Source organism: Gymnoscopelus microlampas, assembly GCF_963454915.1.
Source record: "Gymnoscopelus microlampas genome assembly, chromosome: 7".
NCBI lineage: Eukaryota > Metazoa > Chordata > Actinopteri > Myctophiformes > Myctophidae > Gymnoscopelus > Gymnoscopelus microlampas.
The window spans coordinates 16791914-16808291 of NC_139944.1; the positions used below are offsets into that span (position 1 = coordinate 16791914).

The following is a 16378-nucleotide window of genomic DNA, read 5'->3' on the forward strand; positions in this document are numbered from 1 at the left end:
TTCTGGGCTGAGGGTTTTTGTAATAAACTGTAGGGGGAAAAAAGATATTTACACATCAAGTCGTAACTCAGCTTCTAACATAATTAGTCTGCTGGGCAGTGGTGGACAGTGATGAATTAATACAGTCATTAATACATTTACTTGAGTACAGTACTTAAGTACATTTCAAATATCTGGACTTTACTTGAGTATTTGTATTTTTGCATACTTTAGACTTTCACTCCACTACATTTCCAAGACAAATATTGTACTTTTGACTCCACTACATTTCTAGGAAGGGAAAAAGTACATTATAAATGATCCACTTAAGCCCCATTTCAAGTATAGTGACCATAGCAGCTCTTTAAGCTCACGATAAATGTCTTGACAATTTCTGAAAAATCTTAGCATTTTTTGGGAACATGTGATTTTAATACAGCAATGCATTGATATAAAAAACAAATGTACTTTATAATTTGTACTCGAGAACAAAATTTGACAGAAACTTTACTTAAGTGTAGTAATATTTGACCAGGAGTATCTTGGGGGTTGAGTACTTTGTCCACCAGTGCTGCTGAGCAGGAGGGTGACAACACTAAAGAGACTGAAATACAAGCTACCTGGTTTTCTTGCTGGATAACAGACCCCACTGCCGAACAGCAGAAAACACATCCAGAAAACCCTGAAATGAGACCAATGGAAACCAAAGGATATTTTACGGAGAAACAATATTTGAAAAACAGCTAAATTATAGTTTAGAGAAAAATAATTAATCAACCACTCTTTTAGAGGTTAAATGAACACTAGCCAATTACTCTTGCAACTAACTGCGCATGCTTATAATGTGAAACACTCCGTCCACACGGCGACGCATAAACGCCGTTTTAGAAATCTTCACTGTGGCAGGAGTTTTCAAAAAGATGCGTTTACATGGACCAAAAACACGTTTGCGTGTGGACGAACCCCCCAAAACGCATATAAAAAGCTACGTTTATGAAAATACCCGTGTACGTGTGGACGAAGCCGTACATTGAAAATTTGAAAGTAACCTCTATTAACAGGTTTATAGCAGTAGGCTACCTCATAAGTTAAACAACAAACCTCAAAGAGAGTCCAGGAGCCATAGCTATATCAGTCAGATCACAGTCTTACAAATTACAGCCAGAAGCCTCCCAAGTCCCAACAAACAACTTGACTGCTACTGTTGTAGCTGCTTCTCATGTTGGTGCCTAACAGCCACATCTCAAATTGATGCAATTAGAGACACCTGTTGGAAGCTTGCAGAGTCACCTGCACAGGTGTGGCTATTTCACTGAATGTGCACATAGCACCTGAAGACCAACAGTAGCACACTGTGGTTGTGCTTTGGGGCAGCTATAGCTGGGTGGGTAGAGACGCTGCCCGGGAAACAGAAGGTCCACGGTTCGCACTCCGGTTTACGCGTCGAAGTGTCCATGAGCAACACACCTCTAACTGTTCCCAGAGGCACAGCCTTCTTGGTCGCCCACTGCTCTTGATACTTAATTAGGATGGGTTAAATGCAGATATGCCACATGTCACTCACTGTATGTATCTATACAGTGGCACAGGAGTGCAGACTATCTTATGATTATTCATATTCCAGTGAGTAGCCTTAGTAGCCAGTTATTTTTTTAATTCTTTTTTTTAAATGCCCAAAATAGGAACGCCAGGGTGCAGTGTTTAAAATGCCAAGCTGTGCTCCTTGCTGTCAGGTTGGCATAGTAGGCTACCATGGGAGGAGGGGATTGATTATTTTCTGCCAGCATAATGCCACCCAATTAAAATTGAGTAAATATGGTAGATTCAGATTGTGCCTGTATTCCATGTTTATCCACTCCTCCCCCCTTGGGAGCTCCGAGAGCTTACAAATGGAACCAAATGGACACTTACTGGTCCATTTGGTTCCATTTGAGTTATGGGCGTCCTTGGACTAATGCATGCCAAATTGACAGTTATTTGTCCATTTGGTTCCATTTGTACTTTCTCTGAGTTATGTGGGTCCGTGGACTAATCCACAAAACTGGGGGTCCTTGAAATTAAAATGTCTGGACTAGAGAGTAGAGGAGAGGGAGTGCACGCAGCCTTGAGGCACAACTCTGCCAAGTATCAGTGGGCTTTGAGATGTGCTTTCCCAGCCTCACATGCTGCTTCCTGTCCGTCAGGAAGTTGGTGATCATGTAGGAGATTTGGTGCCATGGTGTTTAATGCAGAACAAATTCTATGCATAAGGTGCAGAAGAATGAAGTACAGAGCAGACCCAGATTGGGTCACATACTGACCTATTGGAATATATATGCAAACTGTGGTATGTAGGTCGAGTGGTGTCTTCCATAACCACTTCTACAGCATAGTGTGTGTGCGTGCGTGCGTGCATGCGTGTGTGTTTCTTCTTTACAACAAAGATCATAATAATGGATCATAATGATGGATACAAAAGGCTTCAAAAACCTTCATATGTTTTTGTATTTTGTTTATTTTTATTGTAACTCATGGTTTGGTGGCTTATTCACAAATAACACTATCAGACTTGAATGACACTCCTGTTGACCTCATGGCCTACAGCATGTTGCAGAGATAAATAGCAAGCTATTATTTCAAAGTATTGACGACACACAGCTTCATATAAAAATGTCACAGAAATGTGCTTTATCTTACAAGACAAAGGTTTTAGTATAAGAGGTACATAAAGAATCAAACATCTATCAAAAATAGAGTTCTATAATATACACTGATGGAGAATAATAATTTTTAGTTACATGGTATAATTAATGAGCTATACATAGGCTAATGCATTTTCAAGCATACATGTGTTTGCACTGAGCCGAAGAATAAATCCATTCAGTCTAGATACTATCAATGCAGATAGGTTACAACTCAAAGAACAATTATAAATACATGTACTGTAGTACATACTGTCAGTGCTGTAGTACAAACAAAAGTGATGGTAAGTTGGACCCATAGATTAATGTCAAATTATTGTCGCTGTCGGGTGGAAACCTTGTATGTCCAAAACTTTACTTTTCAGGAAATGGGGAAAATTGTGTTCCAATGGATCCATTGTAGTTCTTATTTAGTAACAAGCTCTTGTTAATACTCCCACAGACACACTTAACCATTTTCACTTTCATGTATTATTTACGTATATATATTTTTCTATCTACAAGCTCACAAAGCATCGCAATGCAACGCTTTGTGATCTTGTAGATTGGCTATTTTTGCTACTTTCGTGTGTCACTGTAGTATGGCTAAGTATGGTATTAACTTACAATAAAAAGTTAAAATATGGATAATGGATATATGACGTTTCTGCCCGACAGCAACGATATTCACCTTGACATCATTATCTACCTCAGCCAGTGGTTTTTGAACCCAAACGTGGTTCACGAGATGTGAAAAATAGGGTCCTGGACAAACAACAACTTTAAATGATATGGACAGCATCAATTTATTTTCTTAATGTGGGACTAAATCTATAAAACCCCCCAAAAAATATTTCTCCTACACTCACTTGGCGGCCACTTTGTTAGGCAAACCTCTACAAATGCACGGTAACACACACTTCTAATCAGCCATGGCAGCAACTCAATGCATTTAGGCCTGTAGACATAGTCAAGATGATCTGCTGCAGTTCAAACTAGGCATCGGAATGGGTAGGAAAGGGGATTTAAGTGACTTTGAATGTGGCATGGTTGTTGGTGCCAAACGGGCTGGTCTGAGTATTTCAGAAACTTCTGATCTACTGGGATTTTCACTCATCATCATCTCTTGTCTAATAAAGTGGCCAGTGAATGTATGAGCATGCTCAGCAACAGAAATTGTCACTTCATGAAGTAGAATGTCTGTGTTTCATAGTACTGATGCACTATGCTGCCCTCTATTGCTGACCAAAGCAACAACAGCATGTCTCTGTGACTTTGTCTGAACAGTTCTATTAGCTTTGGCTAGATGAAACATACTTGTAATAAATGTTTTGGTTTTGGGGGTTTTGTAGGCTGTGCTGACAATAAGAGACAAAGCAAAAAGTTAATTATGTGTTGTATAATAGAGTATTGGGTCCTAACGCGACGGTCAATAAAGAATTCAGGTTGAGAACCACTTCGTCTTTAGATATTAATTTAGGCATTTTTGTAGATTTGCTCCAAAGAATACCAGGGAAGATATGTGATAATTAATTCCTTTGTCCACCTTATAGATTCACACTTTCTTCTATGACCAAAGAAATGTAAAAATGTAGCTTACTTACTAGCAGAGCTTCTTTGCTCCCACAAAGTCCCTATAATGTGAAACGTGCCTTGAGAAAATAAAGAAACCGCTAATATTCAGAATACTCAGGTATCCGTTAAAGTCAAGATTATGATTGTCATATCTGATCATGACGTGCCAATATACTGTACTTTGTATTCTCCATGTAAACTCTATGTATTCCTTGCTACTTCAATGACCAAATTTCCCTGTTTGGAAATTAAATTCCAAATTGGAATTAAGAAACTGTTTTATTTCATTCACACAGCATTTTTAGGGTCACATTATTAAATTGGGGCAAATGTCACTGTTGTTCCAGAAAACATAAAGAAATCATTCAACAAAATAGTCCATCTTATAACCGCCATCCTCTGCAAGTGTACGCAGGAAAATTCTCAGTGTTCATTTAACTCAGTGTACAAATGGAGAAAAAAAATAACTACAGTCTAACATTTATTTAGACTGTATCAGTTTGTAGCTGATACAAAATTTACAAAGCTACAATGCAAGTTGTTTTTTACATTACAGAATTCCTTCTTGTAATGGGGGGTAAAGTTAAAGTAATTATTTCCATCCGCTAGTTTTTTAACCCCAGGCTTTATTTTCCTTTATATTTTTCTCACTAGTCGGACGTGCTCTCGATGACGTCAACGACTCAGCAACAAAGCGTCTCTTTGTATCTTTGTATCTTTGTATCTTTGTAGCTTGCAGTGCGAACACAGTATTACTGGTTCATTTGGTCCCATTTGTACATCCTCTGAGTTAAATTTATACTGAGGATTTCGGTGTAGAATGGCGCCTCATCCCACTCCATTAGACAGTCTCTCTCTCTCTCTCTGGGCACTATAGGACACAGAGTTCCCAGGGTCTCCACTAGAGGGGGCTCTGCTGTGGTGGGTTGTTCCTCCTGACGCGGGCTTTCCTGCTCTCCTGTTTGAGCTTCAGCGTGCGCAGCTTCTGCTGCCGGCGCTTCTCGCGGTACCACAGCTGCTCACAGTAGTCGTCCACGCTCAGACTGTTGGTGCCCACCATGTGCAGGTCCTTGTAGCTCCTGAGCTGGGGCGGGGGCTGGGCCAGGTTTTGGGGGCGCTGGTTCGGGGCGGACGGGAGCTGCCACGAGTTCCCGTGCACCACTCCTCCCGACGACGGCGACGACGGGGGATGAGGGTGACCCGCCTGACCGTGTGTCAGGGAGACCCCCACCCTGCCTGCCGGGGCCACGGGGCTGAGGACGGGTCCCGGTCCAGGGGCCGAGTGGACAGGGCTGTGGTGGTGGTTGTTGAGGTTGTGGTTGGGGATGACGTGGAGGCGGTAGCGGACCAGCACCTGGGTGTAGGAGTGCTCCTGGCTGCTGCAGGTGTAGAGGCCGGCGTCGGACAGCGCCAGCTGCTGCAGCAGGAAGCCTCGCTTCATGTGCAGCGAGCGCTCGTCGTTCTCAGGGACCTGGAGGAGAAACGGGATGAGAGACAAAGAGAGAGAGGGATATTAAGACACGTGCAGGCTGTAAAGCAGTGTCTCTCACATTTTTTTGTGTCAAGGAGGCCCCCAAATTAATGTTTGTTTGGCCGCGGACACCCATCTGAAAAGATTTTGTGCCAGGGACCCCCCATACTAGATTTGTATTGTTAAAATGTTTCTTCAAGAGTTTTTGAAAATAGCAGATCAACAATATTTATGTAGGAACATTTTTCCACACACTGTAACTGCGAAAAATTGCAATCAGGCGATTATGTAATAATTGTGACAGGCCTATTTATCACCAGTGCAGACATTGCTCCAATGCTCACTTATATATGAAGTCTTTACATACTGTAAGCGAGGATTCTTTTTCTGACGCTCAAAGCCTGATGGGACTGACTGCATGGACACAAGGAGGAATAATATGTGAGAACAGAAAAGCAGTGCCTCACCTCTGTGCCTGCTGGTGTCTGGGACAGAGTCTGCTGCTGACCCTCTGTGTGCTGTACCGTCCATCTGAGCTGGGCCTGAGGAGACCTGGCAATGCACTCCAGGAAGCTGGAGTTCCCTTCCACACCATAGATCACCTTGGGCTCCACCAGGTCAGCATCTGTCAGAGACACAGCAAGAAGAACACAGGCAGTATTTAGTTCCCTTTCACTTCAGAGATGATCACCGTATTTGTGGGTAATTTGTCCTTGTTGTAATTTAAAAAAAGTAACTGCCTGAGTCTGACAGAAACAAAGGTGGATAGAGAGAAAGAAAAGATATATTTTGTACTATTATGTATTTTCTGTTGACATTGTCCCTGGCTACATCAGCATAGACTGATTGCACCGAGAGAGAATTCAAGAATCATATGAGTGAGGAAATATCATCAAGACATGTATTCATTTTGTGACTCCACCTCATTTCAGACTCCACCTTAGCCTGTAGCACTTGGCCTAGTTATTATTATGACCATGCAGAATTACCTTGGTTATTTGTTCTCATGTTTTTGTTACTTAAGCTTGTTTTTCTTGAGCACAATTTAGATAGCAGGTTATTTATACAGATGATAGGTTCATTGTTTACCTGGTATCCTAGAGTTGCAATGTACAGATAATTATTTTTGATAGTAATTGTTTAGACTGATGCTAGGTTCTTGGTTTACTCATGATCCTAGTTTACTGAGGCACTACACTGTCTCTCTGTATTTGATGTATGTGTTTACCCTGCTTATTGTAAGTCTGCTAAATGCCTAAATTGTAAATTGTATCTCGACTGCCATAATCACAGCTTTTAAACTGTGAAATACACCTGCTGTGTATAAGATGAAGAACTTGTGGAGAGGCAGAAGGAGCTGCAGTTGCAATATTTGTCCCCTAGATGGTGCACTACTACTACTACAACTTCTTACTTAGAGTTAAGGTGGAGGAAATATCTGCAGATGTTTTAAATATTATAGAAGTTCACTGGCCACCACCGTTGAGATGTCATTTATATCATTTTTTCATTATTGGCCTTGATTTCCTAAAGTGTTTCACATCAAGCTTAATTGCTTTTCTTCTCTGATCCAGGCACTTCTATAAGGCAGTCACACGGGAATGGAAATTCTCAGCTCCTACACAATATTGGCCCTACTAACTATGGCAGTCCACTCCTATTTGTGTTTGTACTTAACTGAGACAGATAACTGAGAGGAACACAGCATACTGTATCATCGCTGTCGGGTGGAAACCTTGCATGTGCAAATAAAAAACGTTCCTTTTTTCGTATGATAGTTTGAAATAGTGAAAATATAGATATAAAAGCTCACAACGCGTCGCATCGCGACACATTGTGAGCTTGTAGATCTGCGATTTTCACTACATTTGTGCGACGCTTGTAAGATGAAGTAGGGCATTCATTTATGAAAAAAACATAAAAAAGTAGAAAAATAGAGATACAAGGTTTCTGCCCAGGAGATGACGCTCTTGTGGGATTTGACCTTAAACATGTGGGCTAAACATGCTGATCCAGTGACTTTTAGCCCACTGACCAAGACTCATGGTGTACTTGACTAGCCTGATTATCAGACTGAAGAGTCCACTCAGAGAGTGGGTGGGGTCTATGGTCTGGATTCAGGCTAGTACCTGACATTACCGATGAATATTTTCCAAAGTTTGTTTACTTTTCGAGAAAGCCTTTGGATTCCTCTACACCAAATATCTTCACTGAAAATAGCCGATCTACATGTTCACAACATGTTCGCGCAACGCGAACGCCTATTTTTTTCAAATGTTATTAATGCTACAGTATTTTGCCAAAGTAGTGATGCTAGGGTTCATGTGCCTGATATAATGCATTTAAATGTACAGATTCATTTCAACGGTCTGGCTGAAAATAATCCCTGGAGATCGATTTATGAACGTAATTCAATGTCCATGACTTGAATTCTTCAATTTCAAGGTGGGTTTCATCGCCTGAAAATGTGATTTTAAGCAATAGCAAAATCTGGTAATTATTCCAAAATCTGGTCAACAGTAATGGCAAGTATTCTGCATAGACTGTTGTGCTATACATGCAATACTGCCCACTAACCACTATACTAGAGTATTAGTAGGGACATATTAAGTTGACTGTACCTGCGATGGGAAAGTAATTAGTAAGTATACAGTGTACTACTTAAGACAGTACACAGGTGTTGGCATTTAGGGATGTAATCTACTGTACATATCGGGTAAACTTGCCATAGTTCATATCTCAGGTACGGTACGAAGCAACATATTAATGTACAGTATGTAGTTTATTTTTATCCATGTTAGTTATCAGCTATGGTAACTGGTTGTTATCGTGGGTCGGGGAGGCTCAGTACATCTTTGAGGTTGGCTGTGTAATTCTTTGATGTGAGTCCAGTTCATAGTATTATGTTAACAATGTAGAGATAATTCTTACCGTCCTCTGTGATGGGACACTGGCTCCAGGGGTCTCCATACTTCACATCCTGCCTGCGTGCCCGCCTGACACGCGCGCACGCGCGCACACACACACACACACACACACACACACACACACACACACACACACACACACACACACACACACACACACACACACACACACACACACACACATACACACACACACACACAATGTTATGGAACCGCGACTGGAAATGTGTGCTCCAAATAACCTCTCAGGGTCCATAATACACAGTGTGTGTAAGTGTGTGTGTGTGTGTGTGTGTGTGTGTGTGTGTGTGTGTGTGTGTGTGTGTGTGTGTGTGTGTGTGTGTGTGTGTGAGTGTGAGTGTCTACATACAGTACAGTATACAGTATGTTGCTATATGTGTGTGTGCATGTCTCCATGTGTGTGTAGACACTCAGTTTGACATGTTTTACATACATGTGTATGTCAAACACAGCCATGATTTAAATGACAGCTGACAGCTTTGACTAATACACAGTTGGCTTTAGATCAAATCTCCTGGACTTCCTCAGTCACTGTTATTACTGGGCCTCTCTCTGCTGCTGGAACGGCCTGTCATATACAGTACAGCTGCTGTTCTGACTGACCATGGACATGTCACATGATCCATCCATCCATACAAATAACCTACCTACCTCTACCTATCTATTTATCCATCCATCCATCCATCCATCCTTCCATCCATCCATCCATACATACATCTTGTCGTTCATCTGTTTGCTCTCCTTTCCTTCAGACTCCCTCTCTCCCTTGTGTGTGTGTGTGTGTGTGTGTGTGTGTGTGTGTGTGTGTGTGTGTGTGTGTGTGTGTGTGTGTGTGTGTGCGCGCGTGCGTGTGCTGTGTGTGTACCTCTTGCTGGTAGGGAAGTATCTGGAGCAGGTGGTCCCATCCCAAGAGCAGTAGGGGTCTCTGGCCAGGCAGCATGCAGGGCAGTCAGCTCCGTAGCGCTCACACCGATGCAGAGCCAGCTGCACCACTCCACTTTCACTGGACACATACAGCTGTTGCTGTGGACACAGACACACACACACACACACACACACACACACACACACACACACACACACACACACACACACACACACACACACACACACACACACACACACACACCGCGTCATCATGAGGTACACACTATAGAGGTGCAACAGTAAATCTTCTCTGTCGGGTGGAACCCTCATATGTCAAAAACTGTTACTTTTCAGGATTCAAATTCAAATATAGCAAAAGTAGCAGATCTACAAGCTCGAAGCACGTTTCGAGCTTGTGGATCTGCTACTTTTGTGTGACGCTGTAGTTACATAAGCAGGGCGTTCATTTACGAAGAAACACAAAAAGTTAGAATATGGAGCAACAGAATCCAACTAATCAATTTAATCCATTATTTGAAAAAAATCTATAACTGATCATTTAATGAAATAATCCATTAATAATCAATACAACATCTAAAAAATAGTGAAATTAGCCAATAAAGCTCACAACATGTGACATGTGAGCTTATATGCTATTTTCACTATTACACTATTATAGACAGACTGACTTACTCTCTTGGTGGACAGCTCCATGCTGAGGATAGGACTGGTACTCTGTTGAATTAGAAGAAAAAGAAAGAAAGACAATATACACAATACATAAGTTTTACTAACAAAATAATTAATTATTATTAATTATTATTCAATTATGTAAGGTTGTCCCACAATTATTATAACGTTTCTTACAACCAGTCTAATCCATTTTCCCAGATAGCACAAATTGATCAGCCAATTGGCTCAACTATGCCAGTTTGCTGAACATGGAAGTAAGCTGCTTATCATGGCCACGTACCATGGGCAGAGCATCAGATGTAAAGATCACATGGAGGGACGCTTTATGTACTGTATACATGCCTTTTGGCCTAATATCAAGGATAAACAGCATCTTTACGGAGGCCCCATGAATGCGGTTCTCTGTCGGCTACAAAAATATCTTTGCTGGCATTGGATTTGATGGACGCCAGCCAAAGCAAACTCTCTGGATTTAGATCAATCTACAGCAGTGAATCTCAAAGTGGTGCCCGGGGACCAGCAGGGGTCCTTGCGGGGGTCCCCAGTTAAATGGTTAGGAACCAAATGGATCCTGACGGGTCTGTAACTCTGAGAGTATACAAATGGAACCAAATGAGCATTTGTACGCCTTACATTTGTACACTAAATGTACACTAAATGTACACTACCTAATGCCTACCAAACTGGGGGTCCTTGGAATTAAAACGTTTGAGAACCACTGATTTACAGTATGTACAGTATAGGTCAAATGGTCAAACCTCAACCCTGTGTCAACCTACACAATCTCTCAGCACCACTGCCCTAAACATGATGCTGTTGTTAGTAGGAATAAACACAGAAGCACCCGGGAGGAAGTGGACTAAGAAAGGGGAGGAGCCAAACCAAGTTCCTGTTTCTACACAAGAAAAGGTGCCCCCAGAGGCAAAAACAAAAGATTGGGTACCGAATGGTTTCCCAGATTGGAGAAGCACTAACCTATGATATGTACTGCCAGGTAAAAAACATTTCTGAACAGGTACATGTTACACGCAGCACACATCAAGAAAGCACTCCTTAAATTCCCAAATATATATTGAACCTGACTTCACAAGTAGCCCATTGAACTGTAACTGACATGGGGTTAAAGGTTTGACCTGGCTGGAAGGTATCTGGTGGGGGTTAATATGATCTATAAACCACACAGATTAGACATCTAATCTGCCTCCTTTTCTTCTTCAGAGGAAGCACGGTTACTCCATGACTCAATTTTTCCAGCTCACTGACTCGTTTTAACAGGAGGACAAAGTGACTCAATGGACCCTGACCACCATGAGAGAGAGAGAGAGAGAGAGATGGGGATCAAGATAACAAGAGAGAACAAAGAAAGACAAGTGGTGGGACGAGATAGCAGTGAGGAGAGAGAAAGGGAAAGATAGAGACACTCAGACAGACCTGTAAGTGTCAATTTGGTTCCTAACTATCAATCATTTAACTGGGGACCCCCTGGGCCCCCTTAAGGACCCCCCTTTGAGAACCACTGTCATACAGGACAGAGAAAACATGACTTGTGGAAATAAAAGTTCAAAAGTAGCTTCTGTGCTACATGTTTATCTTATTGTTTTGTTACATTATTATGACTTTAGGCATAGAGGTAAACCACCGCGGTGCATTCGGCTTTGTCGGGCGTCTATACGAACACAAATGGCCCGTGTTCGGAGAAGAGAAGCTTGTTGCACATAATCCTACGGGCTGGAGCTGCACCTGTCAGTGGGGAGTAGGACGGAGGTGCTACATGAAAGTAGAGGAGGAATGAATTGGCATAACAACAAAATTGTGGAGAAAAAGAAAAAAAAAAAAAAAAAAAAAGTGAGCACCTCCCAGTGTTCAACAGTCACGCTGGGAAAGACCTAGCCGGCTGAGTGTTGATAGGGAATTTTCCATTTTCCGATTTATATAAGTCATTTCATAACAGGGATCTCTGTCTGAACTTTTCATGAACGTTTCATGTTTGATTTGTGTACATGAGGTCTCTATTCACGAGACAGTCTGCCATTGTGCATGTGTTTCTTAAAATGCTATGTGTGACACTTTGCAACGTTGTGCTCTGGCCACATGATGTGCAACATTTTGCAACTGTTTCAGATTTAGTAAAGGCCAAAAGGGATGAATCAAGTGAGTCAAGTGGAGAAGCAAGGTCATCGCATGTTCATGTGCATGTGCCTGTTCATGTGATCCATTGTTATTGGCCCGCCTGGAACTGCCTCTGGGAGGGGACATAGAAGATGCTACCACAGCGTTCTTGTCATGTCTCCTTGCTAAAGCCTGAGCTGAAAACAACGAGCATCCTTGCAAGCCTTAAAATAAACGACACAAAGACAGCTTTTTGCTTGTTTATTTCTCAGACCATTCTAGTGATATCATACGATTTTTGCCACATCAGTGTCTAAACGAAGTAGTGGAATTTGGCCCGCCTAGGAAATTTGACCGCCTAGGAAATTACGTTGAGGCTTCACAAATCTGTTTACATTCTCTGTGCATGGAACGAGTGTTGTGATTGGTCGAAAAGACAGTTTCCGGGGGAAGTGCATACGACGGAATGCTTGTGATATAATAATTAACAGGACCACAATGGAAACAAGCCCTCAGGGCTTTTTGTGTTATCCTTTTAGCAACATTGTATAATCGTACCACTGTACTATTTGCAAACTGTTAATAAAGTATTCAATCAATAAAAAAAAATAAAAACAGGCTTTTCTCCTCAGAGATGAGAAAAGGCTGGGAACGAGGCAATTCAACAGTAGACTGTGGTTGTGCTGGGCTGCTCCCATTGGCCAACAGTACACAACTGTGGTTGTACTGGGCATATAGGATGTCGCATAAATCATATAGAAGTATATTTAGGTCAGAGTCATCTGTCTTGTTGTTAAGGACGGGTGGAAGTGGGTTAGTTCCTGTTTGTTGAGGCTCTATGTAAATAATCACTCAACGTGCATCTGATTTCCTGTTTGTTTGTTGTAGTTTTTATTTTCTGTCTTCCTTCCTTCCTGCATTGTTTTTCCTTCAAGGGTCAAATCTGTCCATCCTGTGCCTTTCTGTTCAGCTCCCCAGTTAAAGAGAAACTTAGGAGATTTTGATTCTGTTCTGGAGTGATTATTTATTTGTGTGCGGAAAAATAAATATTGATGTCATGAAACAGTGACGTGAAACACATCGATTTGTGTCATTGGGCAAATATTTAGCAAAGAAATACACAGTATACACTAATGATCTTCTCACATCAGAACAATTGTTTAGGTTAGAAAACACAGTTATTCCCTGTTCTATTCCTCTACTTTCATTTATTTCATTTGACTATATTCATTTGTACAGCAGGATTATGTGACAGCTACTTTTCAGTTAGATTTTGTGTTTCTATTTATTTATTTTTCTTACCTCCTGGTTTCTGTTTAGTGTGTGTGTGTGTGTGTGTGTGTGTGTGTGTGTGTGTGTGTGTGTGTGTGTGTGTGTGTGTGTGTGTGTGTGTGTGTGTGTGTGTGTGTGTGTGTGTGTGTGTGTGTGTGTGTGTGTGAGTGTGTGTGTGTGTGTGTGTGTGTGTGTGTGTGTGTGTGTGTGTGTGTGTGTGTGTGTGGTCACGGTGTGTAAAAAAAGCGAAAAGAAAAAAGGGAAGAATATTTTACAGAACTACAGTGTATTTTTGTGTATGTGTATGCTTATAGAGTATGTGCAGTCATGTCGTTGTGAATGACACTGTTTGTGTGCCTGACTTCCAATAAACTTCCCAAAAAGATCTGTGAAGTTTCCCTTTTAATAAATCTCTGTGTATCCCTCCTATCCTCTCCCATGATTCTCTTCTCTTCTCTTCTCTTCTCTTCTCTTCTCTTCTCTTCTCTTCTCTTCTCTTCTCTTCTCTTCTCTTCTCCGTTAGTTCATTCAGGGGGACCTTGGGGAGTATGTGCCCTGCTATCTGTTTTTCCAGTTAAGTGGGGTTATTCCAGTCAAATATGTTCCAGTGGAAAGTACATGCAATGCCTCACTCACACACACAAACACACACACACACACACACACACACACACACACACACACACACACACACACACACACACACACACACACACACACACACACACACACACACACACACACACACACACACACACACACACACACACACACAGGACATCACAACAGATGGGCACTGGGGGGAATAACTGCTTCCGTGCTCAGAGCCATAAAAGTCCTGAAGCCTCGTGTTTTAGCTGTAAAAGGACAGTTTATACTGTGTATTATGGACCCTGAAAGGTTATGCGGAGCACATAATGCAATTGGACATTGTCAGTCGCAGTTCCATAAATCAGTGATTCCCACTGATTTAAAAACCCTGAGAAATGACTTTTCATTGTGATACTGATAAATAGGAGCTTAGTTTACAGTAATTGATCCAAGCAAGATTTTCAAGTGGGCCCTGATCAATTACGTAAAGGTTGAGAACCAGTGCCATAAATGAACTGTAGGTGTTTGTGCGTGCGTGTGTGTGTGTGTGTGTGTGTGTGTGTGTGTGTGTGTGTGTGTGTGTGTGTGTGTGTGTGCGTGTGCGTGTGCGTGGGCGTGTGTGTACTGTGCATTTTTCGGTCAAATAATTTGTCTTCCTTCCATAACTGCTATTTGGAAACGGAAACGGTTTACATTAATATCTATATTTAAAATATATACCGGTATATAAAAAACGATTCTGTTTGAATTCATATGAATTTCCTAAATTGTGGTGTTGATGTGTTATTTAGACTACAACCTGACATTACCATGGCGTGAAACCTATCCGACATCCATTCAAGATGCGATGTGATTTATATGATCAATATACAGCCTTCAGAGCTTTATTGCCTCAACAACTCAAAAGGTACAGTATTGTGTGTTTTATGCGCCATATAAGTACAACTGATGGACCCAAAACAGAAATGCTTCTTACCTGAAAGAGGGTCAGCTCCTCCAGAATGACCTCCTCTGTGTCCCAGTTGTCTTTGATGACCGAGACGGCTTTCACCACCCTGCCGTCGTCTGAAACCAAACAAAAACAAAGCTCTGAGTTTAATTTACATTCCAAGCCTTCTAACTCTAACATATTTTAAACAACACTGTATACAGACCTACAGTATAGCATATATCTGGGTGCCTGTGTGAGACATAGTAGTGCAGGGGTAGTGTAGCCTACAGCACAGTGGTTCTCAATTATGTTCATGTCAAGAACTCTCAAATATATTGAAAAGATTTTGTGCCAGAGACCCCCATAAGAGATGTCAAGATTTCCCTCAGTTTCCACCATAGCAACAGAAATCTACCTTATCATCTTTAGTTTGACAGTCCATGTGAAATTGATTAACACAAATTAGCACAGATAGCACTAGCAAAACAGTTTTGGGTAATTTGACTAAATTTAGAAGAACTCCATGACAGGAAGGAAAACGGTTGGCACCCGCCATAAATTGTCATTGTTATTTTCCATACTTTTGCAATACATTCATCATTTCAACAGGTCAACAATGGATGCCGACATTAGGAGGATGGGTGGGACCTTAAAACACAACTGTATAAGAAAGCCTTATTATAGATAGTGGTTAATTTCCATTCCATTATTGGTACTAGTATGGATCTACTATGGTCCCTTTTTATTTATCTTCCTCTTTCTTCAGTTCGATTGTATTTATTGTAATGATATTCTATGGCAGTGGTAGGCAACATGGGCCAGAACTTCAACTGGCCCAGCGATAATATCTGGCCCGACAAATTATTATGTAAATAATTGACAATCCCAATGGCTTTGCATTGATGAAACTGGGTGGGATCTTTCCATTGTTCTTTGAATGTTCAACTTTCCTCTTAAGACTTTTGGATGAAAACTTTCCCTCACATTTAAAAAACAAACCAAAACTGAATTTCACACGCCTTAAACAATACACTGTTCTTTCCGTTCTAAAGAGACCTTGAACCATTAAAGAGCTTTTGTTCGAAAAGGACTGACTGTCTGTCTCCAGATGTTATTTTTTAATCTTTTTGATTAATATCCTCTAAGTGCCACATTCAAGGATGTGGCCTGCATAAAATCATCATCACACAAGCGCTTTGTAACCCAGTTTTGAAAGGTGCAATATAAATGAAGTATTATTATTCTTATTTCTATCTGCATATTATAGTTATGTATATAAGGT

General features: G+C 41.2%; 1 protein-coding gene across 2 annotated transcripts in view; it reads right to left on the bottom strand.

Annotated features, from left to right (window-relative positions):
• Window positions 1-2496: 2496 nt before the first annotated feature.
• The window catches only part of LOC311049786 (semaphorin-3D), a 129316-nt gene continuing 115434 nt past the window's right edge, over window positions 2497-16378 (bottom strand). Inside the window, exons 13-19 of one of the 2 annotated variants that reach the window (XR_014601231.1) lie at window positions 15142-15230; window positions 10194-10235; window positions 9499-9656; window positions 8617-8681; window positions 6153-6310; window positions 3914-5685; window positions 2497-3839 (exon numbers count right to left, since the gene is read on the bottom strand). Coding sequence is in view for 1 of the 2 variants with exons in the window: in XM_084063631.1 (XP_083919757.1) it covers window positions 5116-5685; window positions 6153-6310; window positions 8617-8681; window positions 9499-9656; window positions 10194-10235; window positions 15142-15230 (1082 nt within the window). In the remaining variant the exon portion in view is untranslated. Of the gene's footprint in view, window positions 5686-6152; window positions 6311-8616; window positions 8682-9498; window positions 9657-10193; window positions 10236-15141; window positions 15231-16378 lie in introns of both variants that reach the window. The other variant, XM_084063631.1, reaches the window with a different exon arrangement.